We start from the raw sequence: 27,550 nt of genomic DNA on the forward strand, positions 1-27,550 counted from the left end.
GCATATAAGCGATATCATACAATCTTTCTCCTTTCTCTGTCTGACTTACATCACTCAGTATGACAATCTCTAGGGTCCATCCATGTTGCTTCAAATGAAGAAGCCATTCTTTTTATAATACACAAGGATACGTTATGAAAATGCAAAAGGTACAGATGCAAGGCAGAAAAAGACGCAACTTTCAATACTTTAACTCCAATGTTCTATAATTTTCATCACTTTAACCCCAGTGGGTTTCGGTTTCCAAAATGCAGAAGAAATTAAAGCACTAACACAAGACACAGCCTGTAGTAAGGACTCTGAAATGCTAGGTGCTGCTGTTATTATTGTTGTTGTTTGTGTTTCTTTGTTGTTATTAAATTGTGTGATCTATCTGCTATGTCACTTGAAACTACGGGACCTACTGAAAACAATTCTTTTCTTCCTTCCTTCCTAAAAGAATTCCAAGCACTCTAAACAAGTACTCAGTTAATGTTTACAATAATGACTAGGCTTATAATTATAATGTGCTAATTTTCAATACACTGAGAAGTCAAAAACATCACCTTTATCTTCTAGGCCATGAGTAAGTTGAGCCTGGTTACTTCAAAAACTGCCTGCACCAGAATTTCTAAGCCATTTTACTGCTTTCTGCTGGATTCTTCAGCAGTGATCCCCACAATTTCTCTGTGCTCTTTCCCCAGGTCCCCATTCTCACTCTCCACCTTCTAAAGAACAGTAGAAATTATGCCAAAATAAAGAGTAACATATCTGAACAGCCCCATTCAACTTTAAAGATCTGGAAGTGATGGGCCTTTTTTTTTTTTTTTTTTTTTGATGGGTCATTTTTATTGGCAAATAAACTCGTAAAAATAGAAGACTGGGTATCTGGAAAAGCTTGATTATTGTGGCTTCATGTATAGTCCACAACAATGTTGACGCAGACAGTGTTTAAAAATGTTTTCCCCAATGAGCATGTTTTTTAGCTCAGACAAAGAACTGCCAGAGAAAGACAGGCACAAGAAAACAATTTTGAATACAGTCAACCCTCATTATTCGTGGACTCCCTATTTTCAAATTTACCTATCACTAAAATGTATTTGTAACCCCAAAATTAATATATGCAGCATTTTTACAGTCATTTGTGGACAGAGAAGTGAGAAATCTGAGCCACCCACAACATGCATTCCCAACCGAGGTCAAACAAGGCGATCCTGTGTCTCCTTGTTTCAGTTTTCACATGGTAAACAAGTGTCCTCTGGCGGGGGGGTCCATTTAGTGCTATGCTTTTTGCATCTTTGTATTTTTTGTTGGTGACTTTACTGACGACCTCCAAGCCTACCTAGTGCTGAAGTGCAGTCTAGTGTTGCTGGGCATGAGACGGCTGTGAGGTGCCTTAGGGAGAAAAGCGCAAGTGTCAGATAAGCTCCCTCAGACATGACTTACAGTACTGTTGGCCATGAGTTCAATGTTAATGAGTCAGTAATTATTAAATAAAGTGTCTTTAAACAGAAACACACATAAAACAAGGTAAGAGCTAAAGGCTGTATTCAGTGAATATCAGTTTAAAATATGTTCTCACATATACTATACATGATCTCTTACATTATATATGATCTCACTTATATGTGGAATCTAAAAAAAAAAAAAAAAAAAAAGGACCTCATAGATTCATAGATACAGAAAACAGAATGGTGATTGCCAGAGGCAGGGACTAGGGGTGGGCAAAAGACTGAAGGCACTCAAATGATACAAAATTCCAGTTATAAGATAAATAAGTCATGAGAATGTAATCAGCATGGTGACTATAGTTAATAATAGTGTATTGCAGTAAGCAACAAGGATATACTGCATAGCACAGGGAATTATAGCCATTATCTTGCAATAACTTTTAATGGACTATAATCTGTAGAAATACTGAATCACAATACTATACACCTGAAACTAATATAATATTGTAAATCACCTATACTTCAATTTTTAAAAAATAATTTTTTAAATAAAAATCAGAAGAAAACAAAAAATCCTGTATTGCATATTTGAAAGGTGCCAAGAGAATAAATCTTTAAAAAGTTCTCAACACAAGAAGAAAAAATTTTGTAACTATGTATGGTGACCGATATTAACTAGATTTATTGTGGTGATCATCTCCCAATATACATGACAATATATAAATATACAATATACAAATAATGAATCACTACATTGTGTACTTGAAACTAATATAATGTTATAAGTCAATTACACCTCCATAAAAATAATAATAATTTTTATACTGATTACATTTTGACTTGGAATTATTTTGGATGTATTGGATTAAATAACATACTACTCTTATTTAATAAATAAATAAATCACTTAAATGTATTTCTTTCACAGGGTAACTGATGTGACAACCAAGTGGGCTCTTTTCTTCCCCCAGAAAGAGCTCCTCTAGCCTTTGATGACCTGATCTGGGTTCCGTGCCAGCCCTTGGCAGCCACCCATCTGCCAAAAGCAATGGCAGTTTACGGTTGACCTTTTTGTTCACCATTATCTCCTGACTCCACAGTAGACTCAATAAATATTTACTGAATATCATTTTACCTCATAGGCAAGGAAAATTTACCGAAGGATCTTCCAAATAGTTCCCAAACCATGACTCTGAAAAAATAAGAGGGAGAGTTAGATCTCTTCACGTCCACCTCTTGAGACATCCAAGAAATAAATCTACTCTGAAAACTCCCCAACCTGCCTTGTCCATTTCCTCTTCCCTGAGCTATGGGTATCTTCATTCTAACTCCAGCCTGCACAGCTGATTGATCCTCTTCTCTCACAAAAACACAGAGCTCAGAAACCCATCACACTGGGTGGTTTCTGACCATCCTTCTCAGGCTTCCTTCTGTCCTGTGCTCCTGAGTTCCCCAAGCACACTGGATCTCACCCTAAAGCATCTAACTCTACGCATCTTTCACCTCTGTGTGTGTGTGGGGGGGGGGGGGTGTGGTTAGGGGGTGTGGAGGAGGCAGGGGTGTTTCAATTACATGGAAAGAGGGAAACTGCCATTTTCCCTGTTTCGTTATAAAACTCAGGAAAGGAACTGTTTAGTCAAGAACCAAATTTCAATTAGTCAGGACAATACCACAGAAAAGCTGAAGATACTCTGAAAAATACTGTTTTGAGAATCCTGTATGTGCTGGTATGAATATATGTATGGTTTCTGGTAGAAAATGTCTCCCATTAATTGGTAATCAAACTAGTTCCCATCCCTCTGCACACAACAGCTGAGAGCTGGAGGAAGTGGTCCGGAAGACTGCTGGGTGACAGCCAAGTCCAAGTCCAGGTTTGAAAACTCACTGCATAAATCCCAAACATGTGAGAACTGACTATATGGTTGGTTGTGAGAACTGACTATATGTACTTAAGAGTGACAAAACAATGGTAGAGTCAGCAGCACCTACACAGATGAACCACTTCTTTCATTCTATGTAAACCCCTGAATTCTAATGGCAATGACCCCAGGAGTAGCCCCTGGGTACAGTAGCAGGCAGAGAGCAGCAGTAATGCAGGTACAGCAGCAGGTGGAGCGGTAATTGGGGCAGCAGCATCTACTGCGCCCTTAACTACAGATAGTACTCTCATTACCTCACTGAATCTTCCCAGCCAGCCAATGAGGCAGGGACCCTCGTTACCGAGGTAACGCGTCTTAAGCTGTAACTGATGAAGACATCCACTTATGTGTGCAAGATAATGGGAATTTTCCTTCTAAGAAAGATGGTGGCTCTTCAAGCTAATCCCCCTTTCTGCTTTCCAGGGATCGGTTTAGCCACAGGTTTGGGGGAGAAATTTTGTGAGGCTCAAGCAAAGCATGTCATCTGATTGCGGTGATCGTTTCACAATGTATATGTATACCAAAGCATCCAGTTATACACCTGAAATATACACAGTTCTTATCTGTCAATCATACCTCAATAAAGCTGGAAAAAAGCAAAGCAGAGCAAGCTATCGTGTTGGTGTGGGTACCTAGCCTCGCTACGCAGTGCTACTAGGAGGGAAAAATCCTAGAAGAGTGAAAGATATAAAGATTTTGAGATTCAAGAACACAGGGTATTATGGCTTATACTGGATAGAGGTAACTGTATAATGAGGCTGTCTTGTGAAATGTGAAAAGATAAAGCAGGAACTCACTACAGGCCAAGTTTAAATGTGACAGTTAGGAATGACAGATGCCCGTGTGGACACAGCCGTGGAGCTCGGCTTCCACCCTGCACGGTGTTGTGAAACCCCAGTTAGTGCATCTTATTATTTATTCCTCCACCTAGCTATAGTCTATCATTACGATGAAAGGAAACATGTTGATAAAGACAAAGACTGTTCTGGCAACAAAAGTAATGCCTTACCTGTAAATAGCACATGCTGTCTTTAAATACCTCCCTGTTAGGCATCCCAAAGTTCACCACTATCTGATCTGCATCCACTCCCAAAGGTCCTGATGTTGATCATCCAAGCAAGGGATGATCTGGCCCTACTTCCCTTCTCTTCTATGGACCCTCTTGTTTCCTGCTGATTGCCTTTGAGCTGTTTTCTCTTAATGACAGAGTCTAAAACTAAAAAGTCATTTCAAGTCAAAAACCTTGTTGGTGCTGTGGGCAAAGACGGAACCAGAATGAGGGCCCGGTTATGAGCACAAGAGCCAAGGCTTCGGGCTGAGGATTTTACTCAAGTATTTCTTTCAATCCACACAATTAACTACAACTTAGATCATACTATTATCCACTCACCCCACTTAGTCCTCTGTTGAAATAGAGGCTACAAGAATAACTTGCCCAAAGAGAAAAAAGCTAGTTAAGTGGTCAAATTGAAATTTAAGTTAAAAATCCTTCTTCTCTCTGAAGGTTAAACCCAGAACTCTAGACTTCTTAGACTGGTTAGAGCTCTTAACCAGTTTACAATAAGAACAGATTCTTTGCCAAAAAGCATCAGGGCTTTTTGTCTGGAGAAGGTCAGCATGCAGCAAAAGGGAAAAAAAAAATAAAATAAAAATGCTTGGGTTTTAGTGGATTAAAAATAAGAGTAGGCTGAATTTCCTGGTAAGTAAGGAGTCCAGAATTGCCCTATAGGTCCTACTTGTCTGATACAACATTGACCCTGCCCTTCCCTCTCCACCTGAAATGAAGATGGCCTGGTGAGATTCAGGATGAGGGGGACGATCTGTTATGTCAGGACACCCTAACATGTGACAAAACAGAGGCTGCCTGGTCGCAGTCACCCCGCCCCTCTGTTTTGGAAGCTCCCACACTCTACAAACTGTCTGGAATTCATTAAGAAGGGAAAACAGGCTGACAGTCGTATTTCAAATTTTATTCAGCAGAAGTTTTGTGAAAAACAATTTGGTCATGTGGGCACGCTCATAACCACCATTACCCTGTTTCTCCACCAAATCATTCAGTCAAGTGACTGCAGTGTGCTTCAAGTTTCACACTTTGTGAGTCTCCATTAAACTACAACCCTCCAAGATCTGGGCCAGGGCTCCTTATGGTAGTACAGCTAGCTTAACTCCAAGTCTCTTAGAGATCACGTCTGGACAACCAAGCATCCTACCTGGTTTCATTAACCTAAATCTGATAGCTAACTTTCTAGAGGGGATTTTCCTTTTTTTTTTTTTTTTTAATCAGTGAGTGATTATTATCAATGATCATCTCTAGCCTGACCATAACAAGCAACACGCCATTTTTTACGAAATGCACTCCAATCCAGGATATTTTTCATTCCAAAACAGGAACAATTTAATGTGGAGACAAAGGATTTATGGTAAAAGCATTAGGGAAGTAGTTTGCAAACTTGAGTGTGCATCAGCATCTCCTGGAGGGCTTTTGCTAAAAGACACAGACTGCTGGGACTCCCCACCAACAGTTTCCGATTCAGGAGGCATTGGAGTAGGGTCCGAGAATGTGCATTTCAAACAAGTTTTTAAGTGACACTGAAGCTGCTGGTCTGTGGGCCACATTTTGAAAACCATTGCTCTAAGGTGGTGGTGGTAGTGACGGATGTATTGTTGCTGTTGGGAAGTGAGGCAGTGATTTAATCCATGAACTTGGAACAGGAAGCACTGCATAGAGGTGGGATTCTGAGAACGGATCAGCTTGGGCAGCCCCCACTCAGGTGGCAGAAAATCCAAATTAACCGAATTTACTCAGAAAAAGAATTTATTGATAAAATAACAGAAAATTCCAAAGATAAACCTAACCAAAGATAGGGACAACTTGATCCAGAAGCCAAAACCCTACTACTAGGACCATGGCAATGATGGTTAGCTATCCACCAGAAGGGTGTTCTCTTTTCTAGGACAGTGGTGTTGATGTCCAGCTGGGGTCTCTATTCCCCAGTTTCCACCCCTGCATCCAGATCTCGGTATGAACCTGGTCCTTGCCGGAAGAATGTGAGCAAAAGTGATGCCTGTCACTTTGGGACCTTAGTTGTGCCTTCTCCTCTTCCTTTCCACCAGCAGACACAAAAGATGCCAGGGTTCTAGGCAGTGGCAGAACCAGAAGATAGAAGGAGCCTGGGTTCTTGATTTGTCATACGGAGGAAAGCTGTCTGCCAACCAGGAACTACTACCTATGTGACTATCGCCTGCCACTTTGTTATAGCAACTAACATTAACCCAATACAAGGACTTTGTTTTTCTCTGCCTCCAAGATAAGGCTTTATTCTCGAGCACAACACCTTCCCAAGTTCAAGATCAACGGAAATAAAGGGAGACTCTCTTTCTGTTAGCACCCAAGCAAATCCCTGGGATGCGAGACATAGTCAATGTGTAACTCCCTGAAAGCAACCCCTGTGATACAGAAGAGTGGCTAAGTCTGTGTCAAATTCTCCACCCCAAAGCCATGACACTCAAGCACGTGGGCTAAGCATGTCGGAAGGGGTTGTTGTAAGAATTTGGAAAAGTGATTACAGGCAGGCAAAATACATTTCCTCTACTGTCCACTAGGGGAAATGCATAAGGAAAGGGAAGCTGGCTGCCAGTGAGATCTGATTAGAAAGATGTCAGGTATATGAACCCAAGAGTGAGAAAGAGGGATACCCTAAGCCAGCAGAGTGACCTGTGCATCGCTGACCCCAGAAACAAATCCCAATTAATTGTGCTTGCCACTCAGCCCCCTACCATTAAAGCATGCATTTTAGTGACTATGATACTATGACCAAGCAAGCACCATCAAATCCTCTCTCTCATTCATTTCTGAATCAACAAGGATTTAAAGCATCCACACACAATCAGTATCATTAGAACTGCATTCCAAGACCCCATCGTTTAGCATTTATACATCTAGCCTTTATCTAGATAAGACATGATTAGTGTTTATCCACCTAAAGACCAGTGGATTAATGACCATGCCAAGGTGATGCAAGATGTGGTTCCAAAAAGTCTACCCACCGATTATCAATACACCACAAGCCAGTGGCCAATCTCTCCAAGTTACTCTCCAAGCACACTTCTTTGCAGCAAACGGGCCAACTTTTATTTGGAATGTCACCAGGAAGAGTGCCAGTTGCTTATATTTTTAGAGACTGTTTTACATAAGCTACTGTAAACTCTACCTTGAAAAATAAATAGAATTTTCAAGAATGCATAGTTGATGTCATCCTTTTCCCTTGAAAGTAAATGACCCTAACTGGCCAATACTATTTTAATGTTTATTCATAGTCATTCTCTGCCCCAAGTATTATAAATTTGTTGCAAAGTGTTCTATTGGCTGAGGTGCCAATATTCTAAATTTAGGTGGTGTGATTATGCAGGCTTAGCAATACCACAGAGCAAAGCTGACCCTGAAATAATACCTTTTCATCATTGGTGAAAAACTTCAAATGCAAAAAAAATAGAACAAAAATATACCCAGTCCTTTTGATGGAGAAGGGATTGTACAATATTGGTGTGTCTGTGAATACTATCTCCAGCTGTCTGGGACAGACTCATGCAAGAGGAACAAGGTGGCCACAGCTCACTGAGGTGCCCAGGTAGACTATATGGAGATTGCACTAGATTCCAAATTAAACAGGAAAATCATCTTTAGGATTTCTGTGTGCTCTTCCCTATACCAAGTTTCAAATCACCAGTTATAAAAATAAATGTATGTTTTGAAAAACATACTTTTTAGAACCAGTTAATATTTAGGAACATATCACAATAAAGGTACCGAAGTAAATAGAGCATTCCTGTCTGTCTGTTTTATCCTTATCTCACATACACCCTTAACCATCAGGCTAAATAAATCTTCTCTGCCTCAAATCTTCTTCCCATGGAAGCAAGTTAAGCTTCCCAGAAGGAAAACCTATCCTACAAACAACAGCTACGCATGTTCCCACCAGTGGGGACAAGCACCTTTCCCATCTGCCCTCGACCACGTGGGAAAATAGGGGAATGTGTGTGAATGAGTCAGCAAGTTATCCCACTCTGGGGAGGGGGCGGGGAGGGCCCAGGCCACAGATGCCTTCCTGAAATTGCTCAATAACCCACAATTTTCTTATAGAAAGACATGATTCTACCAGTGCCTTCCCTAAACCTACAACTCACTACGTTTGAATTTAAAATATTTGTTCCCACACGACCCAGGATTTTTTTCTTTTGAAAGTCACCACTCCGTGGGCACTTCAATCAAAGAACACAGCTACTGAAATTCGAATGTTTTGAAGATTTCTTTCGTAAAGGGTCGAATTAAAAACACACCATTGCCTGTGGATGTCAATGTTAGTGAAAGGTCGAAGTGGTGTGTGGGAGAAGAGGCTTCTTTTCCTTTCTGCACCAACGTTGACATTTTCACATCAGTGTAGACAGGAAGCGTGTGATCTAGAGGCTGAAACACAGGACTGGGAGTCAGGAGTTCTACATGGGTCATTTGTTTGTGGTGTGCGTCTTTGGGGAAATCAATCTCAGGTTTTACTGTTTAATCCTAGATGACTTGGACCTCTCCTTTGTGCCAAAAAGTAATTCAAAATGCAGCCAAAAATCATTCCTAAACTAAACATAAGGGAAGTATGCTCAGACCTGAATGATCTCAATGCAACAACAGTGAGATGAGCCAAGGGGACAATTCGAGTAAGATGATCCTGGAGGAAAGAAAGGATAATAAAAATAACAAGACCCATCTCCACGTTTAGTCCAGGGGTAGATTTATGAAGACAAGTATATATCTCTGACTCACTTGACATCAGGAAAACACTTAAGACCAAGTTATAAACACTTATGGGGAAGATTAATGTCTGCATTTCTTCTTCTACTATTCATATATTACCTTAAAATTACCTTAAACCAGTCCTATGTGTCTTCCTGAGCAACTATAAGGTCAAGCCTACTGTTAACTCTTTACACGCATTACCTTTCATCTTCACAGCACCCTTGCAAGGTAGCTATTGCTCCATTTTACAGAGGAGGGAACTCAGGTTCAGAGAGGTTGGCCAACTTGTCCTAAGTCACACAGCTAATGAGTGACAGCACCAAGATCTGCACATTTAACTCAGACATTCAGTGCCTCAAAATCACTTCCTCCATGAGGTCATTCCTAAAGACCCACCCAATAAAGCCCCTTCTTTCCCAGTCACACTCTATCAGTAACATTCTATTTAGTTTTCATAGCACCAAAACTTATCTTGTTCATCTATTTAGTTCATTATTAGCTATGCCCCCACCTCCAAGACAGGAGCACCATACTAGCAGGAACCTACTCTGTCTGGTTCTACTTTTGATTCCCTACAGCTGGTGAAAAGCTGTCACACGATAGGCACTTAATAAATAAATATTGTAAGGAGGGAGAGAAAGGAGGAAGGGAAGGAAGAGAAGAAAAACAAACAAATCCAGGTCCTTCTGACCCCAAAGTGATACTCTGCCTTTGCTGAAAGTGACTGAGGGACGTTTTAGAAATGACTTAGGGAAGACAACAGGGGCTCACGACTTTGAGGTACCATTTATATCCTTGTGTGTCTTTCTCTCACCAGTATCACCACTCCCCAAAGCACTGCATCTCTCTCAGCCTGCCCTGGGTTCAACTTCTGTGTAAACACTCCAAAGGTGTACGTCTTTATTCTTCATGATGTGCAAGAAAGGTCACAGAAGGAAAGACGCAGCAAAGAAAGAAGGAAGCCATGTTTAAGACCCAACCTAGAGAAATGAGGAGCCTGGTCCTCCTGCCCAAGTCCTCAGGAACAGAAAGAGGTGTGGGAGTTTCAACAGAGATCCCAGACCTGCCTGCAGGTCCTCTCACCCTCAGCCCTCAGCTGCCTCAGGAAAGATGCAGACTTCATGGCTTGCTTTAATTCCTTGCCCTCAAGGACACAGTGTTCACCAGACTCACAAAGTCCTCCTTATAAACTTCACATTTGTCTTTACAATATCAAAAGCCTGTAGTGACTACATTAACTATCTTTGACCCGCCTTCTGGACTATTTTCTTCAAATAATGCATATTTGGAGATGAGTCAAACATATTTTTATAATTTAGTTCGATGAGACAGACCTAACAGCAAAGTACGTTTTATACTTAAAACACACACACAAAACAAATGAAACTCTTGCTTACTGTCCTTGAAAAATGACAAAAAACATTTAGCCAGAGTTTTTTTTTCCCCTATTATTTATCCTAATACCGCCAGTTCTGAAACAGAGCAGTTGGAAGCAGAAATTTAGTAACTTTGATTTGTCCCAAGATACATTTTTTTACACTGAGGTCCTATTCCTGACAGTAAGCACATGTGACCTGTTCTAAAAAAAGGATATTTTCCACTTCTTGCACAACTGGAGCAGATATAAACATCAGCCTGTGCAAACTGCCCTGCAGAACTCAAAGGGAATTAAAAACACACACACATACATACACTTAAATAATTCTATAAATAGCAGTACTCAGGAAAAGGAAATCTCCAATAACACACAAAACCAACACTTAGAGAATTCCACTTTAATCAAGTTTTCCATCTAATCATACCACACAAGCAATTTGCATAATAAGATCTGAACATCTGCCAAGTTAAGGCACCCCAATCTTGTCTATTTTGCTTCAGATACGTAATTCTGTACATGCTTTATTGTTGTTATGAGGAGGGGGAAAATTGCAATCATGGTAAAGTAGAAGAGAAGGAACTGATATTACTTACTAACATGTGCTAGGCACCCTGCAAAGCACTTTTACATGTGTTTTCTCACGTTTAAAACTTCACCAACCCTAAGAGGATGCTTCTACTGATCCCACTTTACAGGTAAAGAAATCGAGACTCGAAGAGGCTAAGCGTCTTGTCTTGAACGCAGACACGGGAGTTAAGTGGCAAAGCCGTGGGCACAGCACTTAAGCACAGCTACTTCTGAACCTGTCCACATGCATCCAGTCTCTGCCACCCCAGGTGCCCAAAGACCACAAGGAAGAGCTGGGATTCTGGTTAGACATATAAAAGGCAACCAGAAATCCTAGAAGTCTGTTTTAAGCTTATGCCTTCCAAGGCATCTAACGTTTTATTTAATGTTATAAAGAAATATATTTGAGTATTGCTCGACCTTCAAGGCCCAATTGAATACCCTTATTCACTGACAAGACTGAGCCTCAATTTCCCTTCCTGTATTAAATTCCCGTTGCTGATGCCCACGCCCCACGGTGATCACACCCCATCCTGTCTGTTTGGCTGGATCTACATGTTCTCTTTCCCTCACGCCACTGAGGCAAGTTTTGGAGAAGGTGCAGCCTGATTCCCCATGGGCAGGCCCCGCGCCTTGCACATGGCAGCACAGCCTAGCTCATGAGAGCACGGGCCCAGAGCCAGATCCAGGCCCATCTACTTGCTATGCCTTAGTTTCCTTCTCTGTAAAATGAGAATAATAAAAATACATACACCAAAGGTTGAAGTGAGAATTAACTGCGTTAATAGAAGTAAAATATTCAGAATCATTCCTGGCATGTAGTAAGCACTGCATAAGTTTTACCTGTTTTCAAAATTATAATTAACAACACTATTTTTCTCATTTATTATTATCATTTGATGTGGGTTTTGCAAGATTAACACACATAAAAACACTTAGAACAGAGGCTGGCACACAGTGTGGCCTCAGTTAATGTTAGTTGGGTTTATTGGTATTAATTTGCATGTACTCAATAGATATATGTTGAATATGAATTTGTATGTATGTGCTGACACCACAACTGTTTTTTTTTTTTTAACCAGCATAAAGGAACTGTTAAGGACCGGATCAAAATTATAAAATGCGAAAGATTTATCTGCAGCACCTCATTAGGAGGAAAGCAAAAAGGGTTTTACCAAACTTGGGGTAATTTTATTGCATAAAAACACTGGCCTTAGAGAAGAAAGCCAGAGTCAACCAAACGTGAACACTTTCTGGAAGGTCAGGACTCTCTGCTAAGTAATAAAGAAATAACAACAAGAACAACATCTGCTAACATTTACCGAGCACTTGCCATGTGCCCAGCACCATGCTAATACTTTTCCATAGTCAATAACACAGTTAATGTCCTTAAGACCCCTAGGAGGCAGGCCCCCCACTTGCCAGATGAGGAAACTGAGGTTAAAGGTCACCCAGCCTCCCCAAGGTCACCCAGCTTATTAGGGACAGACAGAAATGCCAGAACAATGCTCTTAATCTCCATGCAAAGCAGTTCCCTGCAGATTGGACAGATAAAAAAATCAAGAAAACTTTCAGAAATCAATAAAAGATGGACACTTTTGTCCTGCCAAGAAAGGATTATCATTTCATAAACGAAAGGGTATGTTTAGTAGGAAGACAGGAGGGAAAAATCTCAGAATAAGTCCAAGAAATGACAGTAGCCTTACACAGAAATACATGTGTGAGTGTACATGTGACACAACAGTCTTTTTCTTTCTCATTTCGACACAAACCTGTGACAGCTTCACACACACCTCTTTGAATCAGCATTTGGGAACCACTGCTGTATCTCGTCCTGCCATTATAAACCTAATTCTCACTTTCATTCCCATTTCTTATTTGTGGGAAGTTAAATAACCATTATCTAAACCATTATTAAAACTTTGAGTAGAGGAGAAACTGGAATTAGATTAAGCCAATTCTGAAGTCTGCCCAGGAAAAGGGCATTAGCAGCTACAAAATCACAGAATTTAGCACCGCATAAATGAAACAAAAGAACCATGAACCTGAAAGATGCTACCATATTTTTTAATGTTTTTTTTCCAGGACCCAAAGCCCTACAGAGAGTCCCTTCCCTGCTAGGAGCCCATTCAACAGTTCCACATCTGACCCTGACCTGACTGTGCCAACGTGTGAATTCTGGGTTCACCCCCTCATATTCGGCACTCTTCCTCTGCCACCCACCATTCAGGGCTCATTCCCAGAAGAACACACAAACGTTTCAAAAACCTTTGGGGAGGAACCAAACTGCAAACAGTTCTTCATGAGAACCTTTTCTCATAGTGTGTGTCTTCCAACGTACGACACAGCTTTGCCAGTCACTGTGAGCAAAACGGGGTTCCCATCATCTAAATCCATCAGCTTCACACTCCTAAAGGCCAGGAGGTCTGGGTTAGGAATGAAACTGTCTCTCCTCATCAAACACCTGCACATCTGAGCTTAGCCCAAATGAAGAATATAAAACTCCTCTTTGGACAGACCCTGGTGGATAGCTATTTTAAAAGAAACCAGAACCAAACACCCCATCCTGAGTGGGATGCAAAGGGAGAAAGCAACACATATTCAAACGACAAAACACTATTGTGCCAGGCATTGTCCTAGGCCAGTCAACCTGCAACAGGGGTGAGTCTGTCCCCCGTGGACATTGGTGGTGTCTGGAGACGAATTTGGTTGTCACAGCTGAGGGAGGGGAGCTACTGGCCTCTAGCAGGCAGAGGCCAGGGATGCTGTTAAATATCCTGCAATGCCCAGGACAGCCCCACATCAAAGAGCGATCCAGTCCAAAATGTCAACAGCACTGAGGTTGAGAAACTCTGTTCTAGGCTCTGGGGACACCACAGTAAACAAGGAAGAGACAGAAATCCCTGCCCCCTTGGGCCCTGCAGTCTAGTGTGGAGAAACATATCATAAATGTAACACATCAGAAAAGTATAGACTAGGTTATAATGTAAGTACTATGGAAAAAAACAGAGCAGGCCAAGGAAGACTGCGAGTTTGGAGGGACAGCCACTGCGTAGAGCGTGGTCAGGTAGGGTTGGTGGGAATGACATTTAAAGGAAGATGTGAAGTTGGCTGGGGAAGGAACGAATGCTATTGCTCTCTGGACAAAGAGAGAAAGAGGGGTCAGCAAGTGCAACATACAAAGGCCCAGAGGTGGAAGGGTGTGGAGTATTCCGGGAACGGTGAGGAGACCGCTGGAGCAGAGGAAGCCAGGAGAGTGGCAGCAAGAGATACAATGAGAGCAGACAGAAGCTTTCCCATACAATCTGCCTGGTACCATTTTAAGGGTCTCGAGTTTTACTGATTTTAGGAGCTACTGGAGTGTTTTGAGGGTTCTGAGGAGAGAATGACGTGATGTAACACATTTTAACAGGGGGTTTCTCAACCTCAGCAGTGACAATTTGGGGTCAGATAATACTTCATTGTGGGGCTGTCCTGAGTACTGGAGAATGTTTAGCAGCATCTCTGGTCTCTACTTACTAGAGGCCAGTAGCAACCCCCATCCATTGTGGCAACCAAAAATGTCTCCAGACATTGCCAAATGACCCCTGGGGGGCAAATCAGCCCTAGGTTGAACACCAGTTTTAACAGGAACATTTTGGCTCCTGTGTGAAAAAACCACTGAAAGCCGGTAAGGATGAAGGCAGGAGACCAGGTAAGAGACAGTCACCCAGGTGAGGGTGGGCGGCAGTTTGAACCAAAGTGGAGACAGAGGAGTTGGTGACAAGTGGGCAGATTCTAGACATATTTTCAACTCCAAGAGACAATCCAGAAAATGAAACTGAGAGACAAAATAGTTGCAGCAGTCTTCACCTTCCAATTTCAACTTTTTCCAAGCAAAATTCAAAGAAGGGAGATGCCTCGGCAAAGACTTAAGGACAAAAAGCCACGAGGAGGCCCTGAACGTGCAGCCCTTGTAAAGTCATACAACAGATGTTGATGACAGTGCATTAGACAACTGTGGAAAACAGTATTATACGGAAATTTTGCCAACCCCATATATTTATTCACAGATTTTATTTCACTGGTTTATTTCAAAGAGCATGTGTCTGCTCCACAGACAAGTTTTACAGCGTTTTTAATTTAGCCTTCCTCTGCACACCAGTTCTGTCCCGCACCTGTTTCCAGCTTCAACGTGTGAAGCTAGAGCTTCCCACATCCCCGAATTCTTCCTTACACATGCAAGCTAGCTCCTGAGGACGTTCAACCCTTGCAAGTCTTTTTTTTTTTTTTTTTTTTTTTGCCGACTCTGAAAAAGAACAGGCCCCAAATCCTCCAACGTGAATTTCATGACATTCATTTGGGTTTTTCCAGATGGTATTTTCCTCACTCTCTGAAACTCATTTATATTATTTATCAGCTACCATCAAAAACGTTCCAAACAGTCCGGTTAATTCATTTCTTTCAGGACTACACACACACACACACTCACACACACACACACACACACACACCCTCATTCTGGCCATGTAAGCATTTGCTTATAGAAGCAAAAGCAGAGACTGCTCGGTAAAACACTGGTCCCTTCAGCCGAATGCAGATAAAGCCCCAATGAGCATAACCAACAATACCCTTTACACACTATTACTCCACACCCCCAACCCCCAATGCACACAATCTAGGCTCACACACAAAACAGCCATTATGAAGAGAAACCATCAACTAAAGGCTGGTTTTAGGCAACTAACTGCATAGGAGGTTTCCTTCCAATCTCTGTTAAGCGTCTGCCAAGAGGCTGCTTCAGCCACCCAGTGGGTGCGCTGTTCCCACATTTTCTTCCCCGAACTGGATTCAGAGTCTCACACAGCCCTGAAAGAAGCAAACCTGGCTACACTTTACACTGGATCAAGTACCAGACCCATGTGCCCCAGCAGCTAAGATCACACCACCTCACTCCTGATTCAGCTGTCTCTCTTCATTCACCCTGATTTCTGGGCCCTCCTCCCCTCTGCCAGCCAGGCCCCTTCACCCAGGCCCTACCCACCGAGAGGGGCGGGAAGGGAGGTCTGAGAAGGGTGCAGAAGCACTGCAGAACCTTCCAGTTACAGCCTCATCTTACCTCACAACAGAGAGAGGTGGAACTAAACCCTCTCTACTCACGGCCTCAAATGACCATCTCCCTCTTAGTAAACATTGGAAATGTCCTGAGTAGCCACAGGGCAGAGAGAAAGGAAGACACCCAACCCGTTCCGACGGATGAGTGGAAATGGAGGCAGCATAGGAAGTGGGCACTAGGGGTGGTGGGGCGCCAGAGCAGCAGGTGTCTTCATTCCTCTCCCAAAAAGTTTTTGAAATCCCCAGAGAATTAAACACTTGTCGCTGCCCAACAGGGGACACTCCCCAAACCCTCCATCTGAAAGCTTCTTCCCCTACAGGGAAGGCCTGCATTTGAACGGGACCCTATAGCCCGGGGAGTTCAAGCTGGACGAGGAGACACGCCCCCCGCCCCCCCCGCCCCCCCCCGGCCCCCCCCACCGCTGCTCGCCATCCCCCGCCCCTCCCGCGCTGGGGTGCAGCGGCCGGGAAGGTGAGGGGCGGGCCTTGGGAAACCTCACCTGGAGGCCGCCTGGGGCGGGTTTTCCCAGAGGGATCGGACTCCTAAGAGGCAACGACACAGGAGCTAATTGCTTCCCTCTAACATCCCGCTCGATCCACCCCAAGCTCTCCCTCTCCAAGTGCTCAGCCCGCTGGGATCTTCAGGAAAAGGGTTCACTCGAAACTCTTTCCTCCTTCCCACCCGGACAGCGTCCGGGCCCGGCGCTCCTCCTCCCCCACCTCCGCGCCGCGGCACTCCCCAGCCCCCAACAGCTCTCAGCAGCTGGTATCCCCAACCGAGGGTCCCCTCGTCCGCGCGGCCCGTCCCGGGCTGCCCGCCGCACCCCCAAAGTGCGCCTGGGCGGAGAACCCCGTTGGCGCACCGGCCCAGCGGTCACGGCCCCCAACTGCGGGGATCAGTTCGCCCTCTGCCCCGGGGCAAGGGCACGGGGTCCTTGTCCCAGAGCCCCGGCGAGCGGCTTTCCTCGCCCCAGGGTGGGAGGCGCGGGGTTCCCTAGCCGCCGGCCGCGCCTCCCTCCAGCTGTCACCACTCACCTGCTCTTCAGGGGTTGACTCTTGAGTTCGTAATAGGTTTTGGGCTCTTCGTGAAACTCCTCCCCGACTTCGAAATCCGGCACGATCCCCGATTCCGACTGCATGGCTCCCGCTTCCCGTTGTCCCACTGCTCCAAAGTAAGAACCGAGCCTGGGGGCGGAGGGGAGGTGGCGGGGCCTGGGTCCCCGAGCGGTGCGCCCCCGCGCAGTGCAGAGCTCAGCCCGCTGGCCCGCGCGCGGCCGCCAGCCCAGGCGCCCGGAGTTTACACTCCCACCCGGGCGGGAGGGGCGGCTGCCCGGCGCCGCCTGGGATCTGTAGTCCCGGCCGGGCGGGGCACTCCCGGCTTGCCAGGAAAGCCGCTGCCCCGAAAACTACAATTCCCAGAAGGCCAAGCGAGGGCAGAGGCAACGTGGTAGACACCGCTAGTGCAACTCCTGTTTGGATTCATTGTCAATGTCAGCAGCTCCTGTCCCTCCTCTCTCGCTACTTGCTTCAAGGGTACAGACGTGGCTATTTAATATTAATAAGAACGGACTCAGCCCTGCTCTCCTACCATCACTCCTCCTCCCAGCTCACACATTCGCGAGGGCACGCCAAGTCCTTATTTTTTTAAAAAAAGGGTTTTGACACTGAAAAGTTTCAGCCTTCAAGCCTCCCTTAAAATAACCAGACTTTATATCAGGCTACATGCTTCCCAGCGCTGCTGCGACAAATGAACTTGTCCTCGGTTTGGAACTGAGTGGAGGAACTTTCCTTCACTTTGTAAGTAAAACAGAACTGTAGAAAGTGTTCTTGCGCGTTCCTTTTCCGTAACTAACTCAATCTGGGCTTTTACAATACTGTTCATCCATCTGGATGACTCTCCCCTTTATCCAATTAGCCACTTCTAATCTAAAGCGGTACTTGAAAGGTGTGGTTAATTTTAAAACGCACGAAGTTACAAAACAGCGTCGTCACTGACTGCTTTTAATTTCTCAGTTGACTGGGAGTTCAAATGAAATTGTCCTGACATTTCAGAAGTGCAGTTGTGGGGCGCATGAAATGTACAAGCGTCAACCCCCCACCCCCACCCCACCTTCCCGGCACTCATTTAGGTAACAGATTAACAGGCTCTGTTATGGCTCGTTTGAACTTCCAGTCTTTCCCTCTGATTAGTTCCAGTAGGGTGTTTTCCTCCTTTTAAAAGTGTTTTGAGGCATCAGGGAGGAAGTAGAGAGTTAGAGTGTGGCTTTTAAAGTTCTAAGACCCACAGTTGAAATCCCGAGTCCTTCTCTAAAGTGCTGTGTAATCGTCAGGTTGTCACTTGATTCCTAGAAGCCTCAATTTCTTCATCTGTAAAGGAGGAGATTGGCAAACTTGTTTTTTGAAGCTGTTGCAAGGTCAAATGCAAGAGAGTGATTTGTAATCTATAAAAATGCTGCTCAATGGTCATTGTTTTATTTATTAGATCTTGAAGATATTCCTTTCAGACTAACACTTCATCTGTGAATTTGTCCTTTCAAAAGTAATAAATCAAATGATCACCCTGTGAGAAAACTCTACGGAGGCTAGACTTATGATGGGCACCTCCCAGGAGTTGGCTGTTTGCTAGTTTGCCTCACATGAGGCATTTTTAAGTTCACATTAGGTCCATACCATTAAAATATGACAGAACCTGAACCTTCCTAAGAAAAATAGGCTTTTTGTGCTCATGAATATGGGATCCCAGATTCCATGATAGAGACTGCTAGAAATTAGATGTTAAAAGTTAAAAAAAAAAAAAGTGTTATTCTCTGCCAGAAGGGAGAGGAAATGTAAAACATGCAGGAAACATTGAGTCTAGACTCCTAGTCTCATCTTGTTTCTCAACTGTAGGTGGCTGGAATGTGGTAGAAGGGGTTGATTATCATAATAACTTTGGGGTATTACAGGCATTTAAGGGGTATGGGCCAGAGATGCTATACATCTTGCACAATGACAAACTGTCTTGTCCAAATATCATTGGTACCCGCGTTGAGAAACACTGGAGTCTTCTTACTCTTTTGGTTCACCAGAAGTCTTTTAATGTGAGGAAAGCTATGGACCCTCTCCCCAGAAAATGTAGATGAAAACAAGATTCTTGTGCATAATTTTGGTCTGTTGACCTTTAAAGGCTATCAAGGACTTCAGTTAGAACTGTAGTTTATAAGCTCTTTAGAACTATAATGAAACAGTCCATTTTGTCATTATATCCAGTAGTGACCTGCTAGACCTAAGGGACCAAACCCAAAGGGGAAAAAACTGTCAGAAAAGCTAACACACCTGAACTTAGCTCCAACTAAGTAAGCTTGCCTGGAGGTACACAGAGATAGCTGTCATTTTTTCCCAAACACCTTTTCTTCTGATCTCATCCTACTCTTGGTTCGTCCTACTCTTCCATTACCTATAGTAGGGTTATTCATGACAGTGCCATCACTACCTAGTGGGAGTGGATATGTGACTAGTCCTGACCCATCAATGGGTCCATTTTCCTAGCCATGGTGATTCCTTTAGGGATGGACACAGTACCCTAACATGACTAGAAGTCCTCCTTGGGACTTTTCTTCTGGGGCAACTGGAGAAGACTGTCTGATTCTTGGAAGCACAGTGGTGGATGGAAGGAAAGCTAGAGCTTATTACTTATGGCCCCAAAGGGAAGCTGATCAAAAATGAGAGAGAATGAGACATGATCAACAATCAAAGAGAAGCGGAAACAAGCAAAACTGAGAAATAGAAAACAACAATAACATTGTTTCAGCTCCCTGTTCCAACCATACCTGAAGCCAGATATCCTTGGACTTTTCAGATATATGAACCAAATTTTTTTTTTCTTTTTGGTGGAACTGTTTTGGTTTACGCTTCTGTCACTTGCAACCAAAAGAGCTTTGAGTAATTACCTTAAAAACCTTTTACTCCATTTAATGGACAGTTTTCTGTGGACTTCCATACCATTAATTCATGTAACAAAAAGTTGGGGATGGCTCCTGGCAGATGACCCCTGTAATCCCTCTTCATTAGTGAATTAAACCCTAGGAGTAGATGCCTCTTCTTTTAAAAAGGTGATAAAGATCAATAGCTCCATACATTTCAACCAAGGACCATGCCTGTTAAAAGCACCAAGGCAATGGCTAGAGATTATAATTATTGTCATTAATAATATGACCTATATTTATGTAATACTTTACTTTTTTTACACATTTGTCATATGTACCTCTTATTGGAGCACTTAAAAATCCAGCAAGGAGAAAGAAATCATAAAGATCAGAGCAGAAATAAATGAAATAGAAACAAAGAAAACTATAGCAAAGATCAATACAACTAAAAGCTGGTTCTTTGAGAAGATAAACAAAGTTGATAAACCTTTAGCCAGACTCATCAAGAAAAAGAGGGAGAGGACTCAAATCAATTATTTGATTTGACAGGACTCAAATCAAAATTAGAAATGAAAAAGGAGAAGTTACAACGGACACTGCAGAAATACAAAGCATCATAAGAGACTACTACAAGCAACTCTATGCCAATAAAATGCACAACCTGGAAGAAATGGAAAATTCTTAGAAAGGTATAACCTTCCAAGACTGATCCAGGAAGAAATAGAAAATATGAAAAGACCAATCACAAACACTGAAATTGAAACTGTGATTAAAAATCTTCCAACAAACAAAAGTCCAGGACCAGATGGCTTCAGAGGTGAATTCCATCAAACATTCAGAGAAGAACTAACACCCATCCTTCCTGAACTCTTCCAAAAAATTGCAGAGGAAGGAACACTCCCAAACTCATTCTACAAGGCCACAATCACCCTACTACCAAAACCAGACAAAGATACTACAAAAAAAGAAAATTACAGACCAATATCACTGATGAATATAGATGCAAAAATCCTCAACAAAATACTAGCAAACAGAATCCAACAACACATTAAAAGGATACCATGATCAAGTGGGATTTATCCCAGGTGTGCAAGGATTCTTCAATATATGCAAATCAATCAATGTGATACACCATATTAACAAACTGAAGAATAAAAACCATATGATCATCTCAATAGATGCAGAAAAACTTTTGACACAATTCAACACCCACTTATGATAAAAGCTCTCCAGAAAGTGGGCATAGAAGGAATCTACCTCAACATAATAAAGACCATATACAACAAACCCACAGCAAACATCATTCTCAATGGTGAAAATCTGAAAGCATTTCCTCTAAGATCAGGAACAAGACAAGGATGTCCACTCTTGCCACTATTATTCAACATAGTTTTGGAAGTCCTAGCCACAGCAATCAGAGAAGAAAAAGAAATAAAAGGAATCCAAACTGGAAAAGAAGAAGTAAAGCTGTCACTGTTTGCAGATGACATGATACTATACATAGAGAATCCTAACGTTGCTACCAGAAAACTACTAGAGCTAATCAATGAATTTGGTAAAGTTGCAGGATACAAAATTAATGCATAGAAATCTCTTGCATTCCTGTACACTAACAATGAAAGATCAGAAAGAGAAATTAAGGAAACAATCCCATTCACCATTGCAACAAAAAGAATAAAATACCTAGGAATAAACCTACCTAAGGAGGTAAAAGACCTGTACTCAGAAAACTATAAGACACTGATGAAAGAAATCAAAGATGACACAAACAGATGGACAAATATACCATGTTCTTGGATTGACAGAATCAATATTGTGAAAATGACTATACTACCCAAAGCAATCTACAGATTCAATGTAATCCCTATCAAATTACCAGTAGCATTTTTACAGAACTAGAACAAAAAAAATCTTAAAATCTGTATGGAGACACAAAAGACCCTGAATAGCCAAAGCATTCTTGAGGGAAAAAAATGGAGCTGGAGGAATCAGACTCCCAGACTTCAGACTATACTACAAAGCTACAGTAATCAAGACAATATGGTACTGGCACAAAAACAGAAATATAGATCAATGGAACAGGATAGAAAGCCCAGAGATAAACCCTCACACCTATGGTCAACTAATCTATGACAAAGGAAGCAACGATATACAATGGAGAAAAGACAGTCTCTTCAATAAGTGGTGCTGGGAAAACTGGACAGTTACATGTAAAAGAATGAAATTAGAACACTCCCTAACACCATACACAAAAATAAACTCAAAATGGATTAAAGATCTAAATGTAAGACAGGACACTATAAAACTCTTAGGGGAAAACATAGGAAGAACACTCTTTGACAAAAATCACAGCAAGATCTTTTTTGATCCACCTCCTAGAGTAATGGAAATAAAAACAAAAATAAACAAATGGGACCTAATGAAACTTAAAATCTTTTGCACACCAAAGGAAAATACAAACAAGATGAAAAGACAACCCTCAGAATGGGAGAAAATATTTGCAAATGAATCAACGGACAAAGGATTAATCTCCAAAATATATAAACAGCTCATGCAGCTCAATATTAAAAAAAACAAACAACCCAATCCAAAAATGGGCAGAAGACCTAAATAGACATTTCTCCAAAGAAGACATACAGATGGCCGAGAAGCACGTGAAAAGCTGCTTAATATCACTAATTATTAGAGAAATGCAAATCAAAACTACAATGAGGTATCACCTCACACTGGTTAGAATGGCCATCATCAAAAAGTCTACAAACAATAAATGCTGGAGAGGGTGTGGAGAAAAGGGAACCCTCTTGCACTGTTGGTGGGAATGTAAATTGATACAGCCACTATGGAGGACAGTATGGAAGTTCCTTAATAAACTAAAAATAGAATTACCATATGACCCAGCAATCCCACTACTGGGCATATACCCGGAGAAAACCATAATTCAAAAAGACACATGCACCCCAATGTTCACTGCAGCACTATTTACAATAGCCAGGTCATGGAAGCAACCTAAATTCCCATCAATAGACAAATGGATAAAGAAGATGTGGTACATATATACAATGGAATATTACTCAGCCATAAAAAGGAACAAAACTGGGTCATTTTTAGAGACGTGGATGGATCTAGAGACTGTCATACAGAGTGAAGTAAGTCAGAAAGAGAAAAACAAATATCATATATTAACGCATAGATGTGGAATCTAGAAAAATGGTACAGGTGAACCGGTTTGCAAGGCACAAATAGAGACACAGATGTAGAGAACAAACATATGGACACCAAGGGGGGAAAGTGGCAGGGGGGATGGTGGTGGCGGGGTGAATTGGGAGATTGGGATTGACATATATACACTAATATGTATAAAATAGATAACTATTAAAAACCTGCTGTATAATAAATTAATTAATTAAATTAAATTTTTTAAAAAATCCAGCAAGGATAGATAGGCAAGGGTCCCCATTTTAATATGCATTGAACATGCACTGGTTATGAACATGGCATTGTGTTAGGTACCCAGACTACAAGAATGTGTTTGACTTCCTTCCTGCCCTCAAGAGGCTCGAAGTCCAGGAGTTGAGTCAAGGTTTGCAACACAATGAGAAACCACACCCAAGGCAGCAAATGCTAGGCAGTGATAACTGGTGTGTGATTTATACTTTTATATTCATTTATCTTAACAACTATTTATGGAGCACCTATTCTGTGCCAGCCACATTATGTGCTAGATATAGGGGAAATAGCAGTGATGAGCCACCTGTATTCCCTGTACTCAGGACATGGTCCCTGCCTTTTTAGGAATAGGAATGAAAATGATTTCATGGATAAATAAAGTGATAGACAGGTAAATACTACAAGTGTCTGAAAAAGGAGCAACCACTGAGGGCAAGAAAGAGATGAGTTCTTGGAGGAGAAAAGAAAGGAAGAAAGAAAGAAAGTGGAAGGAAGGAAGGGAGGTAGGAAGGGAGGGAGGGAGGAAGGAAGAGAGAGAAAGAGAAAAGAAAAAGAAAAAAGAAAGAAAGAAAGGAAGAAAGAAAGAAAGGAAAGAAGAAATCTAAGGTATAAAATATGAAAACTATCACCAATTCACAGAAAAAAAAAAATGAGAGAGAAATATGTTAATAATACCACAAGGATTCAATAAGACAAACCCAGATATTGAGAAATTCTACAAGACATTGAGAAATCTTCAAAAAACAAATAGCATGAAATAAAGGGGAAGGAGGAACTGGTACAGGCTTTTAAAGATTTAAAAGACGTATTAGATATGTGAATTACATCTTGATTTTAAAAATGATCTGGAAAAAAAAAGAGACATATCACTCAAATACATTTTGTAGACTTTATCTGAGTTCTGATTTGAGCAAAGCAAAGAGGATGATTAATAAATAATCCAATGCAAAATTTGTGAAGCTTGGATATGAATATAAATGGCAACATAAATGGCTTAGGAAAGGGCTGGCTAAGACATGAAGGGTAATTTAAATGAATTTAGGAAGGGAAGTCTGATGAGTCTCAAGAAGAGCTGATTGCAATGGAGCAATTGAAGAGTCACCAGGGTTAAGAGCTGAGCAATGGGTCTGGGGAGAGTTTTACCTTGTTAAGAACTGTTAAAGAAAACATCATTCTGACACTTATTAAGGAACAGTAAGCCCAACTTTATTCAGGGGGACTATCGCCATAGGTGTAGGAACTACTGCAATGGGTGGGGTTTTGCAGTAGAGGAAAGATATTGGGCTCAACTTCAAATACAACAAGGAAAGGTGGGGATTTATATCCAAGAAACAGAATGCGTATTGGGGTGCGGAAGGTGGTCAGCAGGTAGAAGATTACTAAAATGTAGTGTAATTCTTGGCTTAAACTGACCTAACAGGATTCTTGCTGAAGGCAGGCTCAGGTAATCAGATATTTCCTGGGGGATGGCGGGGATGAAAAAGGTGATCAGATATTGAGGGTGGGAGGTGCTGGTTAAACTGACTTGACAAGATTCTTGCTAAAATTGGTCAATGCAAGTGGAAGTCCAAAAGTCAAGGCCTAGTTGGGAAGAGGATTCAGAGGAGACTAAAATTTCGTCAAGGAGAGATTCAAAGCAAAGAAGTGCCTTTTATAGGGAATACAGCCAACATTTTGTAACAACTTTAAATGGAGTATAATCTATAAAAAATTGAATCACTATGTTGTACTTTTGAAATTAATACTGTATAAATCAACTCTACTTCAATTTTTAAAATTAGAAAAAAAATTTTTAATTTTTTTTTAAAAAGAAGTGCCTTTTATAGCTCATGAGGCCCAAAGCCAGGCTGTGGCAGCAGGTGACTGTCACCCCGCAGTTATCAAGGCAATGGAGGAAGAGTGGTTTGACCCTCGTCTGGACTTTGACTCTAAACCCAATGCAGAGCTATCAGTGAAAGTCATGCATTCATTCTTGTTCCAAGTTATCTTCGGCCACAGGAACTGAAGTAAGAAGGAGAACACCAAACATTCCATGAGATAATATAGCAGAAAGAGGAGATACACACTCCAAAGTGGGCATTCCTGCTTCTCTGAATTCCTATAAACAGCTACCAAAGTGAGGTTACTGGCTTGTATGTAAAATATTTAAAACATATTTTTCTTTTAGAAAAGTAATAATTTTTTTCATTAGAAAATACAGATAAGTAAAAGGGAAAGAATTTTAAACACCCATAATACCACTATCCAGAGATATTTGTACCTAGGCATATATACATATCATTATATATAAATATATATATATATATATATCATATATATAATTTCAAGAAATATTCAGAAGATCATACTAAATATACCATTTCATCAACTACTTTTCCCTTTCATGTAGTATTATAAGTGGCTTTCCTTGTCTATAACATCATGTTAATATTTTTAAAATATACTTTCCATTCAGTAAATTTACTAGAACTTATTTTTCTAATTTCTGTATTGCTGGACCTTTAGATTGTTTTCCATTTTTCACTATTACAGGTAATTTCAGTAAATATACTAGAACTTATTTTTCTAATTTCTGTATTACTGGACCTTTAGATTGTTTTCCATTTTTCACTATTACAGGTAATTTTGCTCCTATCCTAGTAAGTAAATCTTTGCTCCCATCCACAATAATCGCCTAGAAATTGAATTGCTAGGCCAAAAAGCAGGCATGCTTTTGAAATTTTTTCAAGAGGGCTCTTCCTAGAACACAAATCTCATCTTGTCCTTTCCATATTTTAAAATGTTAGGATCCCCATTGCTCCAGAATAAAGAGCAGGCCCTTTCGCATTGGATACCCAGCTCTCTGTGCCCTGGATCCTCCTACCCCTCTGGACCTCCTCTGAGATCACTCCCTGACTTCCATATTAAGTAGCTCCAGTGACCCCAAACTGCTGAAGCTCCTGGAATATGCCAGTCCATTTCTCTCTGTCTGGAGCACCTTTCTCTCCTCTTTTGCCTACACACTTCTTTAGCCTTTAAGACTGAGCTCAAACGTTACCTTCTCCAAGAAGCCTTGCTCTACCCTGCCAACCTTCATCAAGTTCCCCGTTGGTTTAAGGGCCCCATCCCTAAGTTCCCTAGATATACTATCTCCAGTACCCTGTATTGTAATTTTCTGCTTAACTTTCTGTACACAGCTCCCACCACCCCACAACCCTATTCCCATCACCACCACACACACACAGCCAACGCACCCCTCTCCCTGCCCAGACTGTGAGCTCCCAGAGGGCTGGAACCATGCCCACAACGGATGTTTAAGAACTGTCTATTGAATAAATGAATGGGTTAGCCACCAAGTAAAAGAAAGTATGTTTCTTAGCAAACTCACATTGTTTCTTTTTGTAATGAGAGCAAGGATATTGCAAGTGAAAATTGAATTTTCAGAAGGTTTTCCACAGTGTCCATTTGTACATAGGCAAATACTGATGGAACAAAATAACTAATTTCTTCTCCATCACTAATGCTCTATCCTAGTCTGAATTGATTTATCAGAGCAGAATTTAGCCTGTATCCCAGTAGCATTCCTGATAAGGAAGCTGAGATCTCTTCATTAGAGCAACAAGTGGACATATTCAGACTTGCTAGTGGGAGATTTGGAAAAATATCATGCTGGAAAATAACCGAATGAATCATTTAGCACTTATTAAAGGAACTAAAATCAGAAAACAAAATAAGCCAAGATACATGCACATTTCCTGTTGTGAAGGTAGCAGGGGTAAACCTCAAGGGATTTGATGTTCCCAACCATGTTAGCACAAAATAGCGTCAGAAAGTTTTAAAAGACAAGGACTCATTTGTCAGGTTGCAGATGAAAATATATTCATCTTTATTTCCCCCTAGAACCCAGTGAGGAGTAAAGACTCAATGCACTGCTGTTGAATTGGTTTGCCAAAGTAGTATGCTAAAATATCAAACTCTAGGGACCAAAGTCAAGTAGCTGGAAAAAACAGAAAACTTCTGGCCTAGGAGCAAATGAAGAAGGGGTG

The 27,550-nt window shown here is 41.7% G+C and overlaps 1 protein-coding gene across 6 annotated transcripts in view; it reads right to left on the minus strand.

The window, feature by feature from the left end:
* MITF (melanocyte inducing transcription factor) overlaps nucleotides 1–17,517 on the minus strand; it is a 225,439-nt gene extending 207,922 nt beyond the window's left edge. For 3 of the 6 annotated variants that reach the window (XM_082346210.1, XM_082346209.1, XM_082346202.1), the window contains exon 1: nucleotides 17,209–17,460. In XM_082346210.1, coding sequence (XP_082202336.1) covers nucleotides 17,209–17,312 — 104 coding nt within the window. In that variant the 5' untranslated portion in view covers nucleotides 17,313–17,460. Of the gene's footprint in view, nucleotides 1–17,208 lie in introns of all 6 variants that reach the window. The other 3 variants (XM_082346206.1, XM_082346205.1, XM_082346212.1) reach the window with 2 other exon arrangements.
* Nucleotides 17,518–27,550: the final 10,033 nt, after the last annotated feature.

This window comes from Balaenoptera borealis (genome assembly GCF_965194805.1).
Source record: "Balaenoptera borealis genome assembly, chromosome: 12".
NCBI classification, from domain to species: Eukaryota; Metazoa; Chordata; class Mammalia; order Artiodactyla; family Balaenopteridae; genus Balaenoptera; species Balaenoptera borealis.